At 40.7% G+C, this 22014-nt stretch overlaps 1 protein-coding gene across 5 annotated transcripts in view; it reads left to right on the top strand.

Moving 5' to 3' along the window:
- LOC117209499 (histone demethylase UTY) overlaps window positions 1-22014 on the top strand; it is a 147857-nt gene that overhangs the window by 117022 nt on the left and 8821 nt on the right. For all 5 annotated transcript variants that reach the window (XM_033451589.1, XM_033451592.1, XM_033451591.1 and 2 more), the window contains 4 exons: window positions 4604-4782; window positions 8596-8724; window positions 19420-19603; window positions 19982-20197. In XM_033451589.1, the coding sequence (XP_033307480.1) occupies window positions 4604-4782; window positions 8596-8724; window positions 19420-19603; window positions 19982-20197 (708 nt within the window). The remainder of the gene's footprint in view (window positions 1-4603; window positions 4783-8595; window positions 8725-19419; window positions 19604-19981; window positions 20198-22014) is intronic.

Below are 22014 nucleotides of genomic sequence, written 5' to 3'. Positions count from 1 at the left end.
CATGGTTGAGATAGGTCATCGGTCGCGGATCGATTCCGCTTATTCTAGTCTTGGAGAGTTGGAAGGATTCTGCTGGCTTGGCGTAAGACGTAACGACGTCGATGATATTTATAAAATCCAGATATCAGCGTTGAAATGTTCACGTTCGAATAATTTCTGACACGCGAGTCTCCGACGTTTCAAAATTTCGAGATTCGTGTCTCTTATTTCCTGCGGAAAGCTTATTTTTATTTTACTGATACAGCGCGTGAATAATTACAGACTCCAGCCTGTCTTTGGATGTTTCACAACGTCGACAACAAAATGAAGAAAATCTGTCGTAAGATCTCGTTTCGTATTTTAAATTGAAAAGGAAAACCGAAGACGAAGAAGAACGTCGCTTTCGACCAAGTCTGAGAAGAATTGAACTCTAACGTAGAATTAACATCGCCGATCAATTAGCCCAGCTTCTGCTATTTAATTCTTATTCTTACGTACTTTGTGTCCTGCCAAAGGATTTTCAATTTGTACAACGTCGGCCAATGACCACCGAGCCAGAATTCCAAGCTGAATCTGCAAGCGCGCGAAATTCAAAAATGGCGCGCGGCCTACGAAAGGCTGGCAACGACTTTCGTTGCCATCCGTCGTGCTTTCGTTGCCGGTAGATATCGAACGTTTCTCGCGAGCATATTTCGCAACACTGTCGAGTCAGTGACATTTCTGTCTCTCCCACACAGCCAGCCGACCGCGTGTAACAGTGACTCATTGCCGAAGACAACGAACCCCGAAAGGAAACGCGAAGTGAATGAAACGATGAATGAATAGCTTCTCGTGAATGAATTTACTACCGCCTTTACGCCAAGGCAACCGACCGATCTCTTTGCCTTCCCCGTTTCCATCTCGTACTTCTCATCCTCTTTATTTTTTCTCCGTTTTATTTTTTCTTTCTTTCTTTCTTTCTTTTTTTTTTTTTATCTCGGTCGTTCTACTTCTCATCGCGCCAGGGAACGACAGTCGGGCTTCGATTAATTTGTCGTCGTTGTGCTAGCCGCGGAATTAATCTTCCCGTTACTTCCATTCCTCCTTCTCCGGCTTCGGTCTTTTTGTCAGCGACGAAACAATGGTGTCTGTCTCTTGCTTTATCGCATCGTACGACGTCTCTGCACGCTTCGCTTTTTCACCTCTCTTTGGAGTAGCGGGCTTCTGTAACAGGTTCCAGGATAACTTTCGAGAAGGTCGGTCATTTTTCTAACGTCACTATGAGATCTATCGTCGTATAATTCTCTTTCTTTAACTCGTTCCAGCTATATAATGGCACGGTAGATTGCAAGAGATCATTTTTCCAAAGATCCTGTTCGGTTACCGTGATTTTTCTAACGTCGCTATCATATGTATTATACCGATGCGGTGTCTAATTCTTAACGATAATAATTTTTTAACTCCTCCGAGTGTAACGGTACACGATAGGTCGTACGAGATAATTTTTGACCAGATCGGTTATAGTAATTTTTCCAATGTCCATGTGAGATCTATCGCATCTTGGTGAACGAATTTTCACGTATGCGATGATTCGTCGCGATGATACATCGTCGTACGCGTAAACCAGGTCAATGTGAAAAGTTTCCGTAGGTAGGAGTTGCTTTATTCGTTGTTTCGTCATTGTCATTTCGCAAACTTCTCGATCTAAACTCGTAACAGTGACAGTATGAATTCTGACATTAGTAGCAGATTTGTCACGCTATTTGCATATTTCTATTGGCGTAAATTTCTATTGTAAAAAGAGCAGCGGGAACTCGATCGAAAATACGATTCACTGGCACATCCGATAGATATATGCGATCCTGTTTCATATGAGACCGAGCAGAGTATTACTCAATCCGCGTACGTCGATTTAACGCTGGCTTTCGTCCAGAGACTCTAAAAGCCGAAACAAAATGACGACGACCGACATCGCGCGACTTGGAATTCCAGTTTGACACTTGCCAAACGGTTCGTTAAAGCCGATGATTCATTGTTCGTGGCGAGAACAATCGCGATAACAATGTGACCAGCGTATAAATAGAGTGAGAGAGAGAGAGAGACTTCTTAGGCATTAGATTCGACTTAATTTAACTTGTAATTATCGTAATTATCGGATCGCGGGTTTTTATGCAAATTCGTATTTCTATTAATAAAGAGAATATGTTTGTGAAGGACAGAAGTAAAGAAATGAATTACATACAAAGATCTTTTTTCAACCTCTAAATAGCAGTTGTAACTGGTAATTCAGAAATCAATTAAATTCCTATTACTGTGTTATAATCGATTAAACTATTATTACGTGTCAGATAAGATTTATACATCATGTAGATTTTATCTAGAAACGCGTACGTGTACAGATGGAAAATAAATAAATAAAAGGAAATAGATTTCGTCATATGTCAGAAACGATACACACGCTATTGCATTACCGAAGTCGGCTTCTAACGTAGTACGAAGATACGCAAGAAAAATAATCAATCATTTGGAACACACGAAATAATTAAGTGGTAACTGTCTGGTACAAAATATTGTGCAATATATCGCAGAAAATAATTTTACACAAAAGAACCATTGCGAGACTGTCTTTTTATAAAAGAAGCGATATTTTCGCAAGCTTCTTTTACATCGGTCGATTCTTCGTCCGATACCAACGAGCTTCCATTTGAAACATTTTCTGTTAAACTATCTTATTTTCTCTACCCATCGCAAACTGCCGTATCTGAAATTCTACTAGAAGACAAAAGTTTCAGTGGAAAAATCGCCTTGAACTTCCTCCTGAAAACATGCCTTTTGGTAAGTCTGTTTATCGTCGCGAGGAAACGTTGATTTGCCACTTTCTTACTCAGCGTAGAATCAGGTCGGGTTCGCTTGGTTCGCAGCGTGTCTCGACCGACTGAACACACGCACCGTGTCATTTGCAACTGCACGATCGTTATTGTTGCTTGTCCATCGGCCGTCTCTATGGTTATCGTTGCAACCCCAGACGCGGTTGTCGCGTGACAAGCCAGAATACCACCAACCACTTCCTGTTCATCCTCGTGCACGCGCGCGATGCACGCGATTACGCGACAAAGTCCCTCGCGTCAACCTGTTTCTTAACAATGAATTTTTAACGAGCCACGATTTTTATCGAGCAGTCGTTCAGTCCACAGCTTCGCGAACTATTACTGGGCCGAGACCCACTTTCGAAAACGTTGTTCTTCGCGACCCACTAGAAGATCACGCCACGTGTAGTAGCCTGACTACGGATTTTTGTACGCATTTACGAGAAATCTGAATGTTTTGTATTCGTAACGCAATAAGAAAGCTTCAGTTGAAATATCTGCTGGACCAATGGTTCTTCGAGGTTCGTTGAAGAAGATTGAAATAATCTTCTGTAGAGAACATTGAGCTGCGTCGATCAACCTATTAAAAGATACATATGGTGGCGTTTAAAAAGACAAAGTCCACGTGGTCTTTACGCGGCTACCTACAAAAAGACGAGCAACATGAAAACGCGACGCATCTCCTTCGAAGCTATTCAGTTTTTATCCTAAAACATTTGCCGATATAATTAACAGTATGAAAATTATTATTATATCGTATTATTCATTTTTGCTTGCTAGAAAATGTGATCGATTTACGTGTGTAGATTTCTCGTTCACACTGTTAACCTTCGATCACGATATACACATAGAACATCGGATTTATACTTGAACTTACTCTAAATTGTACTCTCAAATTCTATCTTATATTTTTATTGCACACTCCCTCTCCCTTAGGCTTCCCATAGGAAACCTAACTGTTCTCTGCTCTCTGCCCAACGATATTCCTTCTTCTACACTCTTGCTTCCTTGTTTCTAAGCTCCGCAACTATTCCATTGTCTCTTCTGCGTCTCTTCCTTCTGTGATTCCTTCTAATGTTACGCTCCTGTCCTCCACGTTCTCCCAGTCAGTCGTTTTAGTGTTCCTACGAATATTACACGTACGATTATATTCATAACGAAGGTAGACGCAGCGGAGGTTGTCCTGAAGGCACGAGGTCCGCGGATCTCGAGATCCCGAGGGGAATTGAGAATGAAGAAGCGATGGCTAGTAAAGAGAAAGCAGAACAAGAGAGAAAAAGAGAGGGAGAACAGAGAAGAAGGGCCAAAGATTAGCGAATAGTTTTATACTATACTTATAGTTTTGTATCACCAGTCCTTACATTTTTTACACTTTACTGTCAGAGTTCCGTACTTGATATTTCCGTGTGAATCTGTACGCGTCGTTCAGACTTGGCCTCTTCGAGGGTACAAATAGTAAAGGCATAGATAAGAAACTAAGGAACGCGAAAGGTACGTTCCAAGATCGGGTTTGAGTGATAGTTTTTAAGCGTAAATGTTAAGTACGAGAGATGTGAAAGGTTCTTGACAGTTGCAAGTAAACGATAAGGCTAAATGGAAGAAAACTGTAACTAAAAATCGGGAAACTCAACTCGTATCGATGAAGATCGCGAATTTCCGTAAGCCGTGACCGGGATAAACTTTGTCTCACGGTGTGTCGATCAAGGGATAGGTTGATGCAATAGAATGGTAATTTCTATTTATTCGATTGAAATTGTATTCGATCGTTATCATTGCAGGGCCGTGAAAGCATTCCAGCAGGTGCTATGGGTGGAACCAGGATTTCCACGAGCCTGCGAGGTTCACCTACGGCTCGGCTTAATGCTGAAGGTCCACGCTGACTTTGACGCCGCCTTGAAGCACCTGACACTCGCTCTGATCGATGCCACGACACCTGCCTCCTTTTCCAAGCTCGAAAGTAAGTTCTCGGTTTTCTTCGCCCCCTTTACGATCGCCTACGCGTCTTCCACCTTCCAAAAAACATAATTCACGCGGAACAGCTGCCCACCGTAAACCGCGCATTTTTACTCCCGAAATCTTACTCCCATACCATATGTTGGCTTCCTCGTACCGCCTTCCTTCCTCTTCGCACACTAACACGATACTCGTGCAAGAACTCGCGAATGTCGAGGCTCGACCATCGCGAATTACGAGTACGAAGGATAATCGTAATATATAACGAGGAAGAAGGATTTTGGTTTATTTAATCGTCTTGCAAAAGACGAAAGACTATGGACGTGAAAGGATTTGAATTTTTCTGACGATTCGAAACGATACTCGAGATATATCGTGATAATCGAAGAACTTGTGCGACGAAAGCCATTGGGAATGAGCAGCTTTTGAGGGAGAAATGTCCTCTTCGGATCGATTTAATTCGTCACAGAAATATCTGGTTTCCAAAGTGTATCGTTGTAGCGAAAAAAGATAATTTTTGTTAAAATACACGGAGACTTTCACTTTTCACGGAACTCTCGCTTTTCATGGACGCCTCATTAAAGAGAGGACGAGCTTTGCGGCATCTTAAAAATTAAAAGCCGTCGAGATCTCGCTCTCTTGGATATCGGGTTATGCGAACCACTTTCACTCCAACTTGTCGATTGATGCAAAAAGTCATTAAACTCGTGCAGTCGATCACTCTAGATTTACATTCTCTGTGTTCTATATCGCAGTTGTCGAATGTCAATAGGAGAACTTGCAGCAGCAGAAAAATCCATCGAACGCGTCAACAGACTTCGATCGATCAATTTCTTAAAAATAGAATCTTCGATATCGAGAGAATAGATCGTTCTGTTGTCCGATATTAAAAAAAAAAAAAGCTACGTACTCTCTACTTTCCGAATAAGCGATCTTTTTCTTCTGCTTTTATTTTTACTTCAAATTTTGTGTCGTCGTACGACAGTGTGATTAAACGACGAATCTAATATACTCGAATTTGATCGATCGATCTATGAATGCTTTAATCAATTTCGTAGCCACTGTAAATCCGTGAAAAAAACAACGCGATCGTTCGTTTCAATTTCTCAAATACAATGATGTTTTATTTGAAAGAAAGTTCATCGAAATAAAAATTCTAGAGCGCGAGAAACAAATCGTTTTTTTTTTTTGCCACCGAGCATTTCAAATTTATTCGACGTTAAATGTTCCAACGGATTCGATCGATCCATCAAATGTGCAAGTTATTAATCTACCTGCGGAGAAATGGAAAAAGCAAGCGGATGAAAAGTTCCTATGGGACGGCGGATGGTGCAATAATTCCGACGATTTTTCCCCTGCACGCTTTTAATACGTTATTTAAAATGGCACAATGAAATCGATACTTTCGCCGCGTGAAAAGCGCCTATTACATACCTGCGCGCCACGTCTTGACAACGTCTAGATGCCAGACCTTTTGCTCGCGTTCCGCTTCGAACTTGACCCCCTTTTTCCCAACGTGATACAGCGATTCTCGTGTCACGTATGACCTACGATAACACGTATGGCGTAGTGGACGACATTTAAGGCGCGTTAAACGCTTACCCTAACGATTTTTCTTCAATTCACCTGCCACTTAATTTAACGTTGCGTTCGTGATACCTCGCAACCGTGTTTCCACGGTTTCTCTCTCTCTCTCTCTGTCTTTCTGTCTGTCTCTCACTTTCTATTGCACCGTGTGAGAGTTTCGTTTACTTTTATTCTTCCTCCGTCTTTTACGCGCCCCCGTTCTGTTAAATTCAAATTGTAGAACAATTGAAAAAATGAACCGATAGAATAAATAATTAAATAAAGCAGATTGATGACGAATAACGTAGCGGATATGAAAAGAAAAAGGAGAAGAAACGGTTACAGTAGATAATTAATTAACCGGTATGAAAAATTACCTAATTTTTATGGTTCGTATGGAATATAAAAGCAGGTCGTTTAACTTGGAAAATATTGGGTGCGATTCGTTAATCGGTCGATTTATTCGATTTATTCGCGGATAACATTTGGAGATTGGAATTGTTGGTTTTCGTTTGACACGTACGTAGCTTTTAAAGTTGCAGTATTTGCAACGCAGTTGGAATTTACCGTTCGACACGGAACATCGTGTTTGTTAAATGGTTAAGCTGTGACTGTAGGTGCGCTAGCTACTAGGAATAAATTCCGAATCGTCGATTAAATATTAAATAGCGATGGTATATGTACGTACGGGGTACGTAGTGACTGGATTCTACGTAACGATTTATCAAGCAACAGAAGTGGAACAGAACGTTAAATCTTAAACGATAACGGGAATCTCCGTCAGTTTTCCCTGTTGGAGTTTCATCTCGTCGCGTAGCGTCACTTCGAATTACCAAGAAGCAGCAATGAGTCAACCGGGACTCGACTAGTTCTCTGTCCTGCTGTTTGAAGTTTAAATTTAGCGTAGAGAGTAAAAATAACGGCGCCGCGGATACGAGCTGTTGGATGTTATGAGAGAACTTGATTCTCGCAGGCGATCGATTCTAATCGTTCAACAGCGTGTGTTACCGTTCGAAATATTATGGCAGCGAATTAATATTTTACCCGCGACTATGTTCCACCACTGAGAAGATGGCGCAAGAATAATAAAAGCTTTTTCATTCTTAATGGCTGAGCGTGCAAGTTAATGGACATTACGGACAATAATAATTAACGATATTAATCATACGCTTAACGGGTTTAATAGACTAATTAAAGAGCGATGATAAAATATTCAAATTGAGTCATACGGAAGAGTGATTCACGATTCAAACGATTACCACGATCCCATGCTCACGGGGAATCATTTCCGTTTACCGAGAAATTGGTTCTTCAGCCGAGCGAAGTTGTGTTTATGAAATGAGGCGAACATAAAAGCAACGACCCATTGAGATTTCAAGTCAGTTTGGTGTCTGCCAACGATCTAAACGATAGTACGTATTTGCATACTATAGTTAGATCAAAGGGAGGAATGCAACTTGGAATTAAAATACGCAAACGAAAATATAGAAAATCGACGGATCGTTGAAAGATTGAAATTTTCATGTAAGTATTATTGTTCTACGCTTTGTGTTATTCCATTGGTCAATCGTAATTGCCACGGTGTTATTTTAAATCAAGGAAATTTCATTTGTAATTATTGGAAAATGTTATATTATATACACGCGTATGGCTGTTTTTTATTTTATTCGAATATTAATTTAAAAATAAATTCTCATCAGAGATGTCAGCTTTCGAGTGCACTAATTGAAATCATAATGGAAACAGAACATGCAATTATCGCGTTTTTCATTCAATATGTATATTTCTTGTAATTATGACGCATAATCAATAATATGCAATTTGTGTAAACACCATGTCTCTTGTTTAACATATTCAAATTTCCACCATAACGTTGCAAAGCCAAGCAGGCTATTACATAGTTGATAAATGCAGCTGTACAAAGAATTAATTAATTATTCATAGTTTTCGTATTCTACCGGTAATAGCAAAGTGCGCGAGTATCGATGAATTATTATACGCACATGATTAAATTGCAAATATACGATACGGTATTATTATTACTTCGAATCGTGCTGTCCGTTCTTCCTCTTTTCAACGAATATTTTATCAAGCATATTCTTCGTTAAGTTTGCAAATTCGTACGAACAATTCGTAACGTAATTTGACAATAACGCGTCTGAAATAATCGGCGATTACCAGGTCTACGTATCGTTAATCGTATCCCACGTGCTCGATATTAAAACGATGTCTTTCTTTTCCGTTGTTACAGTAAAATTTCACATAGCCCATTTGTACGAGGTCCAAGGGAAATATCGCCTTGCCAAGGAGCATTACGAGGCATTGCTCAAGGAAAAGACTCTGCCTTCTCATCTGAAGGCCGACATTTGTCGTCAATTAGGTGAGTCACGACCATCCTTAACTATAAATAATAAACGTTAACGACTGCCGTTGAATTTACCGTTAGAACAAAAAACTATCGCCACGCCAATGTAACTACCGTAGCGAATATAGAGCAATTGATCAACTCCGAGAATATTAAACGTATCGTTATAGCGTTACTCTCGTAGCGACTGTGAACGTTCGATGAAAGAACGTTCGATTGAAAAAAAAAGAAAAAAAAGAGGCTCTTTATTGGAAAATAATGGTACCACGTAGAAAAACGTTTCGTAGCTACTGCACACGAATGCCGCCAGTCAAAAATGCCAACCTCGTGCTCCGCCAAGGTAATTAACCCTACAACCCTTTTATACCCACGCAAAATCACCAGCACGCGAATCGTTTTTCTCCTCGCCAGCTGTCAGCTCCTCGCGACGATTCGGCTTAAGGGCCGAGCCGAGTGTACGAGCAAGTAGCAGACACGTGTATTGATTTATTCCGGGTTGGGGTGGCCTGGCGATGAGATGGGGCAGCGAACGCTGGCAACAGAGTGGGGACAAGGGAGAGGGTGCGTATTCGAGCGAGAGAAGAAAGCTGGAAGAGCGACAGAGAGAGAGGAGAGATCGAGAGAGAGAGAGAGAAAGAGAGAATCGAATTCGATAAGGAAACGAGATTGTGGGAACCTCTCTACCCCGTCAGCCTTTTCCAACTTATCTTTCTTTGCTCCTCCTTCTCGTTCCTCTTCTTGTTTGCATCAATTGGTCACGTTTTCTCCCATTCGAGGCTAATTTTCTCGCGTTCCTGTTTTCCGTTATTTTTCTATCGCGTCTCCGTGGCGAACCGCCAAATTTCGATTCTGGCTCGGTGAACCGTCTTCGAGCGAGGATCCGCGGATGCGTCGCGACGCGTGCACACCGCCCGCTGTATCTTTCGCAGCCGCGTTATTAACTCGGTACAGCGCGGATTAAAGCGGTTGTTAAGCCGGCGAAGACCGTCGACTCGTGGAATTACAGAATCGTAGCCCAACCGGGCTACTACACGAGCGTTTAACCGGCGAATCCTCTTCCGAGCACCGTTCAATTTCAATTCGAGTCGCGTGTTTGCGTCCGACCGTCTGTTGCTTTTAATATTCTCTTTATCGATTTACATCTTCTCGATCAAGTATTTCATCGTTTATCTACAACCTAATTTTATATTACAACGAACACGCATACTCCGTGTTCGACGAGTATACTCGACGTTTACCTTCTGCCACGCGCTTTAGTTTACTCGCCTGCTGAAGTTTCAACGAGCTCCTAACTGATCAATCGTAGAATAAAAGTTACGCTTGTGTCGTTCCCGTTTCTCGAGCGAACAAACGTAGAAGAGATTTTCGTGCAAAATATCGGGCTGGCAACTAAGCGATTGCGGCCTGTGTCATTACGACCTGATGACAAAATCCGCAATCACTTAGTTGCCGAGCCAACAGAACAAGGCCATGCTCGAAATTTTCCAACCGATGTAACATCCGTCCGTACGTTCGTCTGCCTTTGACGATAGTCCATTTTCCGATGAAAACCGGGCAAAGGACGCAAGAGGCGAAGAAGAAAGGTTGAAATATATCGAAAGTGGCGATGCATTAAGGCCGAATTCTCTCCGCAGCCGGATCGTGAAATGTGTGTTGCGAGCGTGCTCGACTGCCGTTTAATGAGATGGTACGTGCTACGTGACACGGCAGGTAGAACCGAAACATTATACAGGTCAAGCTGCACGTCGTGCTGACCTACTTGCGCGTTACAAATCCCTCGGCAAAGCGGAAGGCTGCGCAGAGGAGCGAAGAGGGCTGAATAGAAACGCCTCAAAGGAAACGGCGAGGATCCTTGCTCGACCCATCGAGGGGAGAACGACTCTCGCTTTCACCGTTTCGATGACCAATCTCCGAATTATTAGGTTGCCTGGTGGGAGGGAGGGGGGGGCGAGCGAAAGAAGATTTGAAAAATATTTCGGGCCTGAGAAGAAAAAGACGCGTAGAGGCAGCTCGGAAATTTCGTACGAGGAAGCTAGATTTTGTGCCGAAAGGAATACTTCTTTCGAGAATGTTAACACTGTGTTACGATGTTAGCGTAATTTAATTTAAAATCGTACGCTCGTTGTTGTTTCTTCCGGTCGTCTAACTTTATGTAAATTCCTATATTAACGAAAATGCAAAAATTGATTGAAGTTTAATTTAAAATCGTACCTTCGCTTGTTCGTCCAACTTTATGCAAATTCTTATATCGTCTGATTAAATTCAATTTTTGAAGCCGATCATTTGACCGGCACTGGCGTTCGGGTCGATGCTACACTGTTACCTTAGCGCGAGGAAATGCACACGTACGTATAAAGAGAAACGATTTTTGGAAACGTACGCACACGCGTGTGAGCCTTCTGCAAGCTAAACCGACCAGCAGCATATTTTATTAATTCCTTGATTTCACTTCGCTGGACTCGATTTCCAATGCAATTTCGTTATCCTTGATTTTCGTGCCGTTTGAAATCATCGATGTCTTCCTTCTGATTTCGTTCGTATCGCGAACCTAAAGCCGCGATAGAACAAATTCATCGTAAGGTCTTTCGTTAATTTTTCTATCGATGCGCGCAACTCTCGATGATCGGATTGCCATTGGATAAATACCGAAGTGAAGAATAAAAGATAAAATATGTGACAAGCGAAACGATACAAATAAAAGGTATCTGAATATCTACGACGATAGTCTGACGAGTATGGCGATGAAGGAAACCCGAGTATCTCAAATCTATTAATAATAACGCGGACGAATCTCGATAAAACGCGAATTCGTACGTAAGATCGCGGCCTGGATATCGAACAGCGAAAAAAGCGAACGTCATCAGGGGCGCAATAAAATGCCATTACATCGGCACGCGGCTCCGACATCTGGAAATTTCGCTTCGAAGACGAAGCCGATATCCCGCGCCGATAATTTAAATGCCTTCGTGACGAGGCTCGACCTCGCGTCTCTTCCTTCCTCGCTTCTTAACGCGTTTATTACACACGAAGCGAAACAAAGAGGGGGAATAAAGAAGGCAAGGAAAAGAATCCGGAAGCACGAGCGAGTAGCGGGCGATACGCGAAATTTCAAGGAAAGCCGGAATTCCAAGTATTTGCTGCGCTTTCTCCCGCACGATGAAACAGGTCGATAACTCACGTGAGAATTCGCGGTTACGATGCCGTAGCCTGGAAATTTACAAAACGAACCCGAGCATTTTCTACGATACAATACCATAATCGTCGTATGTTTATCGATAATAATATACCATAATCGCGTCTGGCGAAGTGTAGCGACAGCCAAAGCTCCGCCAAAAGCCTGTAAGCTTCCGCGACAAACCAATCCTCGATAATCACAAATAAACTACCGAACGACCAAACGTAAACTTGTGTCAAACTGAAACGCAACGTCGAAGGGTCGACCGTGTTCTTTCTTCCAATCATTTTCATCCCCGAGAAACGTAGCAGAGTCGAGGTTCGCGTTGAGAACACGTCCGTGAACACGTTGCGGGCTGCACAGCAAAATGCTAGCTATACAGGGTGGTTGGTAACTGGTGGTACAAGCGGAAAGGGTGGGGGGTGATTCTACGCGAAAAAGGAAGTCGAAAACATAGAATAACAATTTTTCGTTCGAGGCTTTGTTTTCGAGAAAATCGACTTTGAATTTTCGCTCGGTACGCCTGCGGTACGTTGTAACGGATCTCACTGTAGATCGTTGTCTGGATGGAAAAATTAAAAAAAAAATTTATTTTATATTTTCGACTTCTTTTATCGCGTAGAACGACCCCCTTTCCGCTTGTACCACCAGTTACCAACCAGCCTGTATAATTCGATAAACGTATATCGAATGGAAATTGTAAATCGAAACGAACCTTCCCAGCGATCTTTTCGATCTTTTCAATCTTTTCAATCTCCTCAAACGCTGCAAAAATACGCGACGATTCAGGCTATACGCTTGTCAGACCATACGGTGCACAAAGTGTCAATTTAGTCGATTGGCGAGCGATTTATTAACTCGCCGTGCTTCAACATCGAAATTTTGGTCCGAGTGGTTCGACGAAAAGTGGCTTAGGGCGCTGGATGCAAATTTCTAGACCTTTCCGATCGATCAAATCTGCAACTCGATCGTACCGATACCGGACACTTTTTACGCACTAAAGCGCTTAATTTAGCAGCAAGTGGCGACTCGCGTCACTCGACTAAATTACGTGGACGTGTCCGTGCGAGCCTTTACGGGTTCCAAAGGGTACAGGACTCTTTTACAACCTGTTTACGGCTTCTCGCGTGTCCACGTTGGGACCGGTTCGATATACGTTGCTTCTTTTTCTTCCTTCTTTTCCTTTTCTCCTTCAGCCGCGATTTTTTCCTTTCGTCCGCACCATAAACTGGCGCTCCGTGTTGACAGAACTTCAAAATCGTCGATTCGCAATTTAAGGAACTGAGAAACGCGCCTTTTAAACGCATTCCACGTATCGTGACCCTCCTCTCCTCGGGTCAATTTCACGCGCTTTTCCGCTTGAACGTCCTATCGTTCGGAGGCTCCATTCGTAGACCAATTGTTTCCAAACTCTCCGACTTCGACGTACGAACGAAACGCGATAACCTCCGGAGGAGAGAACCGCCGCGAATGCACGCGAACGACGAAGAGCGCAACGAATTATTCGTCTTGTCGTTTGATCGATGTTTCGCCATTCCGTCAAATTTGACACGCGACCGACGCAAGGAGCGCTGCGAAAATGAAGGATCGACGAAAGGTTGAATATTTCAAGCGTCTTAGGAATAAAAATGCCTGAAAAAGCGAAGAACCCGCGGCAGGGACGGTTTGTTCAACAGAAGACACTTTTATAGTGACGTCTCTATCCGTACGGACAATGATCGGTCAATAAAATACCAGAACCGGGACGCTGACTTCGTCGAAGATATACAACACGTCTGTCGCAGTAGACGATTATTATATGCAAATAATTATGTTACAAATTATATGCAGCCAATTGGAAAAGTTTTACGACTGTTTACATTTAGCGCCTCTTCATAAATCTCGCCTTTGTATAATTCCAAGTAGGTTCATGGGCAAGAGGAATATTCCAGCGTTGAATTTATTTTCTAAGGCTCTTTCGTACTTCGTATTCCGCTTCTGGTCTCGGCTTCCTCTTCCTTTTTTTGCATTTCACAGGTTTGCGAATCGAGATTGTAAGGATTATTGGGATGCTTTCGAATGAAAAATTCAGAAGTTGAACTTTTATGAGCAATTACGAGAGCCATAAATTACACGTGAAATTCGTTTAGATGAATTAGTTAGTACCGTTACGTAAATGTCCGTTTACAAAACTAATTGTAAGTTGAATGGCTGGAATCGAGGACGATAATTACAACGTAATATATAGCGGCTTTAATTTGGCTGACCTCCATTCCATACGAATTTGGAACGGATTACAATATTGTTATTAATACGACTTCAATCGACATTGATCGCACGACGCGATATATATTGAAAATTAATATTAAAAATCGGAAGGAATATTAATAAGGATAAAACCCTTGTGAAAAGGAGATTAAATACTCGATTTAACAGAACGGGCAGATATCGATATGTAAATTTCATGTACGTTTAACGTGCGTTTAATACTAGAACTGCCGATAGTTAACACGAAGCTATTTCTACCAAAACCAGTGAAAATCACTGGTCTTTAAAAAATACGTAATAATAGAATATTTTTATGTTTATCGATTTATTACTTTCTTCTTATGTAGAAGATTTGTGATATTATTAATCCGTCTGGGATCCCTAAACGAGGGTTGACACATTTAGAAAATTGTAGAACCAGTCATTCTGACTCCTATGGTATTTTTAGTATTAGCATCTAGCGATCTAGCGATCGATCCGCAATTTTCCTGATAGCCGATATCATCGTACCGAATGATACGCGGTAAAAATTTGAAAAACATATGAAAAGTTGTACAAAACGAGGAAACTGGTTAATTGAGATTCGATAAACAGATTGCAGGATCCTTTTACGCTCTGACAAGTTCCAGTCATTTTCACTGGTATTGGTATAAGTAGCTTCGATACAAAATTATTTTCAATTTGAATACATAAAAAAGAAAATTGCAGAAGAAATATAACATGAAGTAGAAATTTTATAACAAAATTGTAGAACCAGTCATTTTAACTGCTGTGGTATTTTTAGTGTTAGCATCTAGCGATCGATCCGGAAGTTTCCCGATAGCTGATATCATCGTATCGAATGATACGCGGTAAAAATTTGAAAAACATGTGGGAAGCTGTACAAAACGAGGAAACTGGTTAATTGGGACTCGATAAACAGATTGCAGGACCCTTTTACGCTTTGGCAAGTACCAGTCATTTTGACTAGTCTTGATATAAGTAGCCTTCATACAAAATTATTTTCAGTTTGAATACATAAAAAAGAAAATTGCAAAAAAATATAACATGAAGTAGGAATTTTATAATAAAAATTGTAGAACCAGTCAATTTGACTGGTGTGATAGTTCTAGTTTTAATCTCTGCTTAATTGAATGTCTCGTTTAAATGTCTCTGAATATATCTTACATAAATAAGCAGAACCGAGAAGGATGAAGAATTCTCGTTAAACAAATAAATCGTATCATGTTTCTCGAACAAATAGAAAAACGAGTTGCATAATAAATTCGTTTGTAAAGAGATCGATGCACGAATGAAACGGAATGAATCGTATCAGGTGTATTCATTGTATCAATTGTATCAAGCGAATTTCAAGAGAAGAAAATCCCACGAACGATAACTAAATTTACGATCTACTAAAAATATTTTATAAATTTATCTACCGGTGAAAGAGAACTGAATAATATTTCCTCGTAAAGTTCGCGTTAAAAGCGTAGGAAAAACGAAGAAACGCGGAACGTACGAAGACCGTGAAACGAATAGATAATAAAGAAGAAAAAAGAACCGTGAAAATGAAATATCACGATCCATTGTGTAACCGGGTGGAAGAAACGAAAACACAGAACTGAATGGATGAATGGACGGCGACCGACAATTAGAGCACAGTAGACGCTTTAATTTCACCGGATGGTTTATGAACCGACCGACTTAATTCCATTTAGAATCGCCGTGCGTTTAGCATCGCGTTCTATGATTGTGTAACTACTTGTTGCGAAACTCTCGTTTTCCCACGGCACGTATTTAATTTGCAAGGTATAATACGCGACGCTCAGCCGCATTGAATCGCTATGATAATTAAGACCGAGCGTTTGGAAGCGGTGTCTGGACATTTTCGTCACGGACATGGAAACGTGATCACGATCGGCGCTACATGAGAACAATTAGTGGAGATTTATAATTTTGTTAACATAAATCCGACGTTTTTTTCCTCAAGGGAAGATTTGGCAGCGTTTCGTTAACAAAAACTGGGTGTTTCACTCGACAAATGAGTTTATCTACGTTCCAGTATCATCTTCGTGTTGATATTAGCAAATGACGTTATTATAAGTTGTTGATATCTTCGTATGTATAACACCGAATGTAAAAATATAAATAAACAAGCATAGATATATACAGAATATACGGTGAAAAATCATTTTCATGCGAACTCTACTTTTATGTACAAGCGTCCTGTTTTGCGACCAAGTTTTTCAAAACAGAAAAAAAATAAAAAAAAAATACATAAAAAAGAGCTCCGCTCCCCAGAGACTTAAACCCAAAAACTGCATCATACAACGAAAAATGTAAAGCGCCGACACATAACACAGCATGGCTACGTCGTACCGCCGCGTATCGGTACCTTTGCCTAACATACCATTACAAAAATTCATGTTTATTGTGAATAATGTACTTAAAATCTGTATTTTCTGCACTCGATAAACTCCTACTGTCTCTCTACTTTTATGTACGTACGTCTCGCAGGAATTATTACGAAGGAGTCTTCTCAGATCTCAGCTGCGTATCCTGAAAGTATCTTCTGACAGAAATCCGTGACGTACATAGGGAAAATTATTATTATACTAGCTACGGTACAACAGCGTTATTTTACCATGTGAAATTAACAGACTTCGAGACTCAACTGCAGTAAAATTTACCGCCAAAGGAGGAAGCGTAATAGTATTAAAAGATAAAATTAATTTCGACGAAATCTGTTTACAGGAACAAGTATAAAATCGTAGAACGAAGCGCGATCTTGGGAAAATACAGAATCTTGTTCGGAAACTTCTATTCCGCTCACAACGCACATCATCGTAGCCAACGCAGACCTACGCGCGGCAAATAATAATGAATGAAGAAGCTGAGAAATAAAGGCTTACCGTTACAACTCTAACAGCTGCCTTTAAGAATACAGCGTACACAGATACACGCGTGTATCGTGTACCTACTGAAACACACGTCCAGTAACATACGTATAGCGATGTATTATATATTTGGCACAAGGAAGTGCTCGCATCGATTCGACTCAAGCAACAAGTAAAAAAATATCTCTACCGACTCTTGAGCAACTTTTGTCAGGCATAGAACAAATCCTGTATATCTCCAAGATATTTAACGCTCGTACCATGTTTGCCATGAAACGAATCACTCGTTAGCAATTTGTAGTTTCTTTAAGAAATTACACTCTCAAACGCAAAATTCTCGTACGATTTTCCCTGTTACCTAGAAAAAGAGCGATTGTTCATAAGATTGTTCGAATTACTTTCCCGAGATAAAAGTCGCACGTGCGATCTCTCCTGCTCTTATCTTAACAGGAGGAGGTAAAAATCCGGTAAAATGGATCAAAGTAATTCGAAGAATATCCTGCGCGCGTGGAAGAATTCCGAATGTTCCCAAGAACAGTCAAATCCGATAAACGACTCTGTAATTTTTCCTGTTTTTCTTTTTTCTTTTTTATTTATTTCAGAATCTCAGAATTTTCAGTAATTCAGTAATTTTTCCTGTGAACGCGATTTTACCAATTCGCCAGTTTTAGAAATGTCCGGCTTCTCGGTAGTGTTCATCGCGTACAATAAAATGCTGCTCGCATCCTCAGGAACGTTTGAACCATTTTCCCAAGACAGAGACCGCGTACAATCGCTTCTACGCCTATGTTTATAGAGGGTTGTAATTCGAGACCGCCTGGAAGGGAGAGTGGGGTAAAAGTGGCTACCCTAGGTTATACCTGCGAAAATCTATTCAGTTCGGTACTCGTCTAGCCTGGAGCCAGCACAACACGTCGAAAATTCTCAGGAAACTCAGCAGGGAGAGGAACGGTACTTCGGTCCCTCCTCTTCGTTTTCATTCGCACGCACCGCATCATCGTCCACACGCGATTCCCGATCTCGCTTTCCTCCGAACTTGCAGTTCCTTCTATCGCATGTTTCGAGGCAGCACCTTGGATCTGGTGGCTTAACGCGCCGCCAAACATCCATCGATCTTCGATTCTGCCGAGTTCGTCGTTCGTGAAGTGTATCCGCTATAAAGATGCTTTCGAAGTGCCCCGTAGAAGATCGTAGAAGATATTGGATCGGCTGGAGGGAACTCGACGTTGGCTTAGTATAGGAACAGAGACGAGCAAATGAAGTTACCAAGGAACGCAGTGAACCGACTGAAAAATTATTCAACGCCTATTTCCTTGTAAAGTCAACTAGCGTAATATCTCTTCCACGAGCTTCTGTTAAATACTTTGGATATTTGTCTGGCAGAAATAGTTGTATGCAATAACAGAACAAGTTAGAATAGTTCGGTAAAATAATAGTTTGTATGTACGCTTATGTGTTTGGGAAATAACTCGAAACGAAAGAAAGTAATTTTCATGCAATTTCTTCTATTGGCGGAGAAACTCGGAATGTTTACGAAAAGAGATAAGACTCGTTGCAGTCGCGTCGATACGAGATTTCAGGTCCTTATCTCCTCGTATTCTGTCAATTCGCTTGTCACCGCGACACCAGACACGAGATAATCTCGTTGCCGATTAATTTCACGACCTCGTGGCCCGAATTATAGCAAAGTACAGGAATGCTTGTAACTATTATAATTATAAGGAGCAGTGGCAAGAGTATGTACAATGATGATTTCATAACGATGACTAGTTATAGTTTGAAGAAATATTTCCACATTGTGGTGCGAAATAGAAACGAATCTTCTACGCGTTGCTTTCGACATACCATTCGCTTGAATTTTTTTCCTAGTTCGCAACGTTTCTAGAAATAATTTATAACGAATAGCGTGCTGAATTATTTTATACGTCGTTTGAAACGCGCACAGAACGGTTTAAAACGAGTCGCAAGAACAAAGAGAGAGATGAATCAACGACGTAAAGAAGTTGCTTGAAATAGCAGAAACAGTAGAAAATAAATTTATTCAGAAGCTAATTAACGAAATCCCCAAAGAAGTTCTTGCTACCGGCGGAGCTAAACAAAGTCGCATAAACTGTACTGACAAAAAGTAACTTTAACAAATTGAATTCTCAACAAGCGACGACAGACGTAAAACAATATCAAGTCTCTTTGTATTCGTCCGTAAGAAGTAGACATTTTCCGTTCGAACGGTGGCCCAAGACTCTCGCACGCTACCGTAACACACCTTTCGCGGCGAATATTAGTTCATAGTTCATAATTGCAAATAACGCTAAAACGAACAACGAGAGATCAATTTCTACCAACACGTTTCTTTCCTCTGTCGCACGAGCCACGCGATGATAATGTTCGAACATTGATTTTTCGTTGCAGGATGGATGTACCACGTGGTTGACTGCACGGTGCTTGGTATAACGAGACAGCAGAAGCAAGCAATCGCTATACACTGTCTGCAAAAGTCCATCGAGGCGGAACCGAAGAGCGGGCAAAGCCTTTACCTGCTGGGACGTTGCCTCGCCGCTTCTGGAAAAGTTCACGATGCATTTATCGCTTACAGGTAACGTACGTCGTCCTTGTGATACGCGAAGAGCGTGAATCTTGGAATTATTGCGCCGATGTATCAGCCACGCTTTTAAGCCTCTTAGCCTCTCCGGGCAACATCGACTAATTCGCCTCTGTTTGGTAGCTTTTTCTTTTTACCGACGTTTAAGCTGGATTAACTTCGACGCAAGAACGTAGCCAATTCCTTGAGAAATGGCCATCCGTTCGATTTCCTCGGTTAAACGCGCCAGTATTAAATTCCAGCAATTTTATGCTCCTATGTTAGATCGACTATCGTGGACGGTGGATGAACCACGCGACACGAAACGATGTCGTCCACCTGCTTCGATGCTTTAACGAATCCAGGTCACTTACGAACCATCGTCGATTGCAGAAATTCCGTGGAAAAGTCAGAAGGGAACGCCGACACGTGGTGCAGCATAGGCGTTCTATATCAACAGCAGAATCAACCTATGGACGCTTTACAAGCCTATATATGCGCTGTACAGTTAGACAAATCACACTCAGCTGCGTGGACTAATCTGGGCATTCTGTACGAAAGCGTTAGTCAACCGAAAGACGCACTAGCTTGTTACGTCAACGCATCCAGGTAAAGTAAATTGTCGGCCCGACACGCTAAAACGTTCACGTTACATTAGCCGTTAAAATCTCTATCGTTTAAATAAGATGGACAAGCTGACGCTGTCGTGAACGAAATTTCGCTTCGTTACGTCTTTTTATTGTCGTAGATGGAATGATTTATTGATCGATCGAGTCGAAGGTTTCGTTATTACTTAATGTTTAAACATTTTTATAGAGATAGAAGAAGGTCGTTTGAAATAGCGTGATGTTGCAATTCGCGTGGAGCGAAATTTCGTTCTTGTGATCCTTTAAGAGTTAGCGAGATGTTGTTGGCTAACAATGGTTTGGCTAAAACACATCCGTACTATGCATTATCGAAAAACAGTGATGTGCGTGTAAAATCTTTACTGTCAGCAGCTTCGTTGCTACAACTGTTAGTTGTTAACCGACTTTGTACTTTTCCTACGAAACTAGATTTTCACATGGTTTCTACTATATTTCGTTTTAACGAGAAACAGTTGCTTGATATGACTATAGTGTACGTCAATTTATTCGATAATTTATTCGAGATTTCTTGTAAGATATTTATTTAGGAAGAGAGACATTTTTTTACTTTACCTGCCGATGACGAGAGATCGCAGTTCCCTTTATAGGAATTATTTGTCTTACTATAATTAATAAGAATACTTCAGTTTCATTTTTAGGGAAGGAGTAGAAGGAGAATTACTTTAACATTTAGCCAACCGCACGCGCCACAGCGAGGTATACTAATGCTCAGTGCTTAAAATACAAAGAAGTCTAAAAATTATTTAAGTGGTTAATTATATTTTCGTTCGATCAATTTCACATATTGTTTGTAGAAAACATCAAATTGACAGTATATATTAAAAGTATAAAAAATATAGGTAAAATTAAAAACGTTAAAGATGACCAAAGATAAATAACACGATTGGAACGTGAAATTAAAAATTCATAATGCGTTTTAGTATTTTTTTACAATGTGATATCGTTCGATTATAACTTTATTTAGTCATAACTGATAGTGTAGCTTTTTAATTAATTTTAATTGTATTTTATTATATACTGTACTTAGTAAGAGGAGAAAAAGTGGCGCGATTAATTGGCAACAATTGCAGATAGACAATAACTGTTAATAGCAAAAAGGAAAATAAAGAAAACGCGTTGCAAAAGTCAAAAAGGGAGATCTCCCCGTTCGGCCACGCAGCGATGTTCTTCACAAAGGGGAGATCTCCCTATTCGATTGGCTAAGTGTTAAGTAGAGAGAAATTCGTTAGAATATATTTGATTTAATGCGAGGGATTTATTCTTTGTTTCTTAATGAAATGTTATAATCGATGAAAGCGTATTAATGTATCGAATAAATTATGAATAAATTATCTGATTATCTATACTGGGTATCTCGTATCACTGGAACAAATCGTATCTTTAAATATCCTGTGTACAGTGGAATATTTATATCGAAAATTTGATTGAAATTAATTCCCTACCTCATTCACACGACATAAGAAAAAGTCACTGATCTCCGTCGAATTAAAAATAAACACGTCATAAAATTCATAAGCGAACGAATAAAAGCTTACAGAAGCACGGTAAACGTACGCATCAAAATGTTCCTATGATCAAAACTCAACATTTGTTAATTAAATAAACAACCGACGCGCTTCCGCATTTGTCAAACCGATTTCGTCGTAATTTTCTAGATACCATTTTTTTAAATATTCAAATGAAACGCACATGGATAAAAATCTGTTAGGATCGACTCAAAATGAGATTAAATCGCAGAAAGTGCATTTTTATCGTAAGATCGTCGTATGAATGTGAACA

This window comes from Bombus bifarius, unplaced genomic scaffold (genome assembly GCF_011952205.1).
Source record: "Bombus bifarius isolate JDL3187 unplaced genomic scaffold, Bbif_JDL3187 scf7180000008178, whole genome shotgun sequence".
NCBI classification, from domain to species: domain Eukaryota; kingdom Metazoa; phylum Arthropoda; class Insecta; order Hymenoptera; family Apidae; genus Bombus; species Bombus bifarius.
The sequence above is the reverse complement of the archived record's forward strand: the minus strand, read 5'-3'. Positions and strand labels throughout refer to the sequence as shown.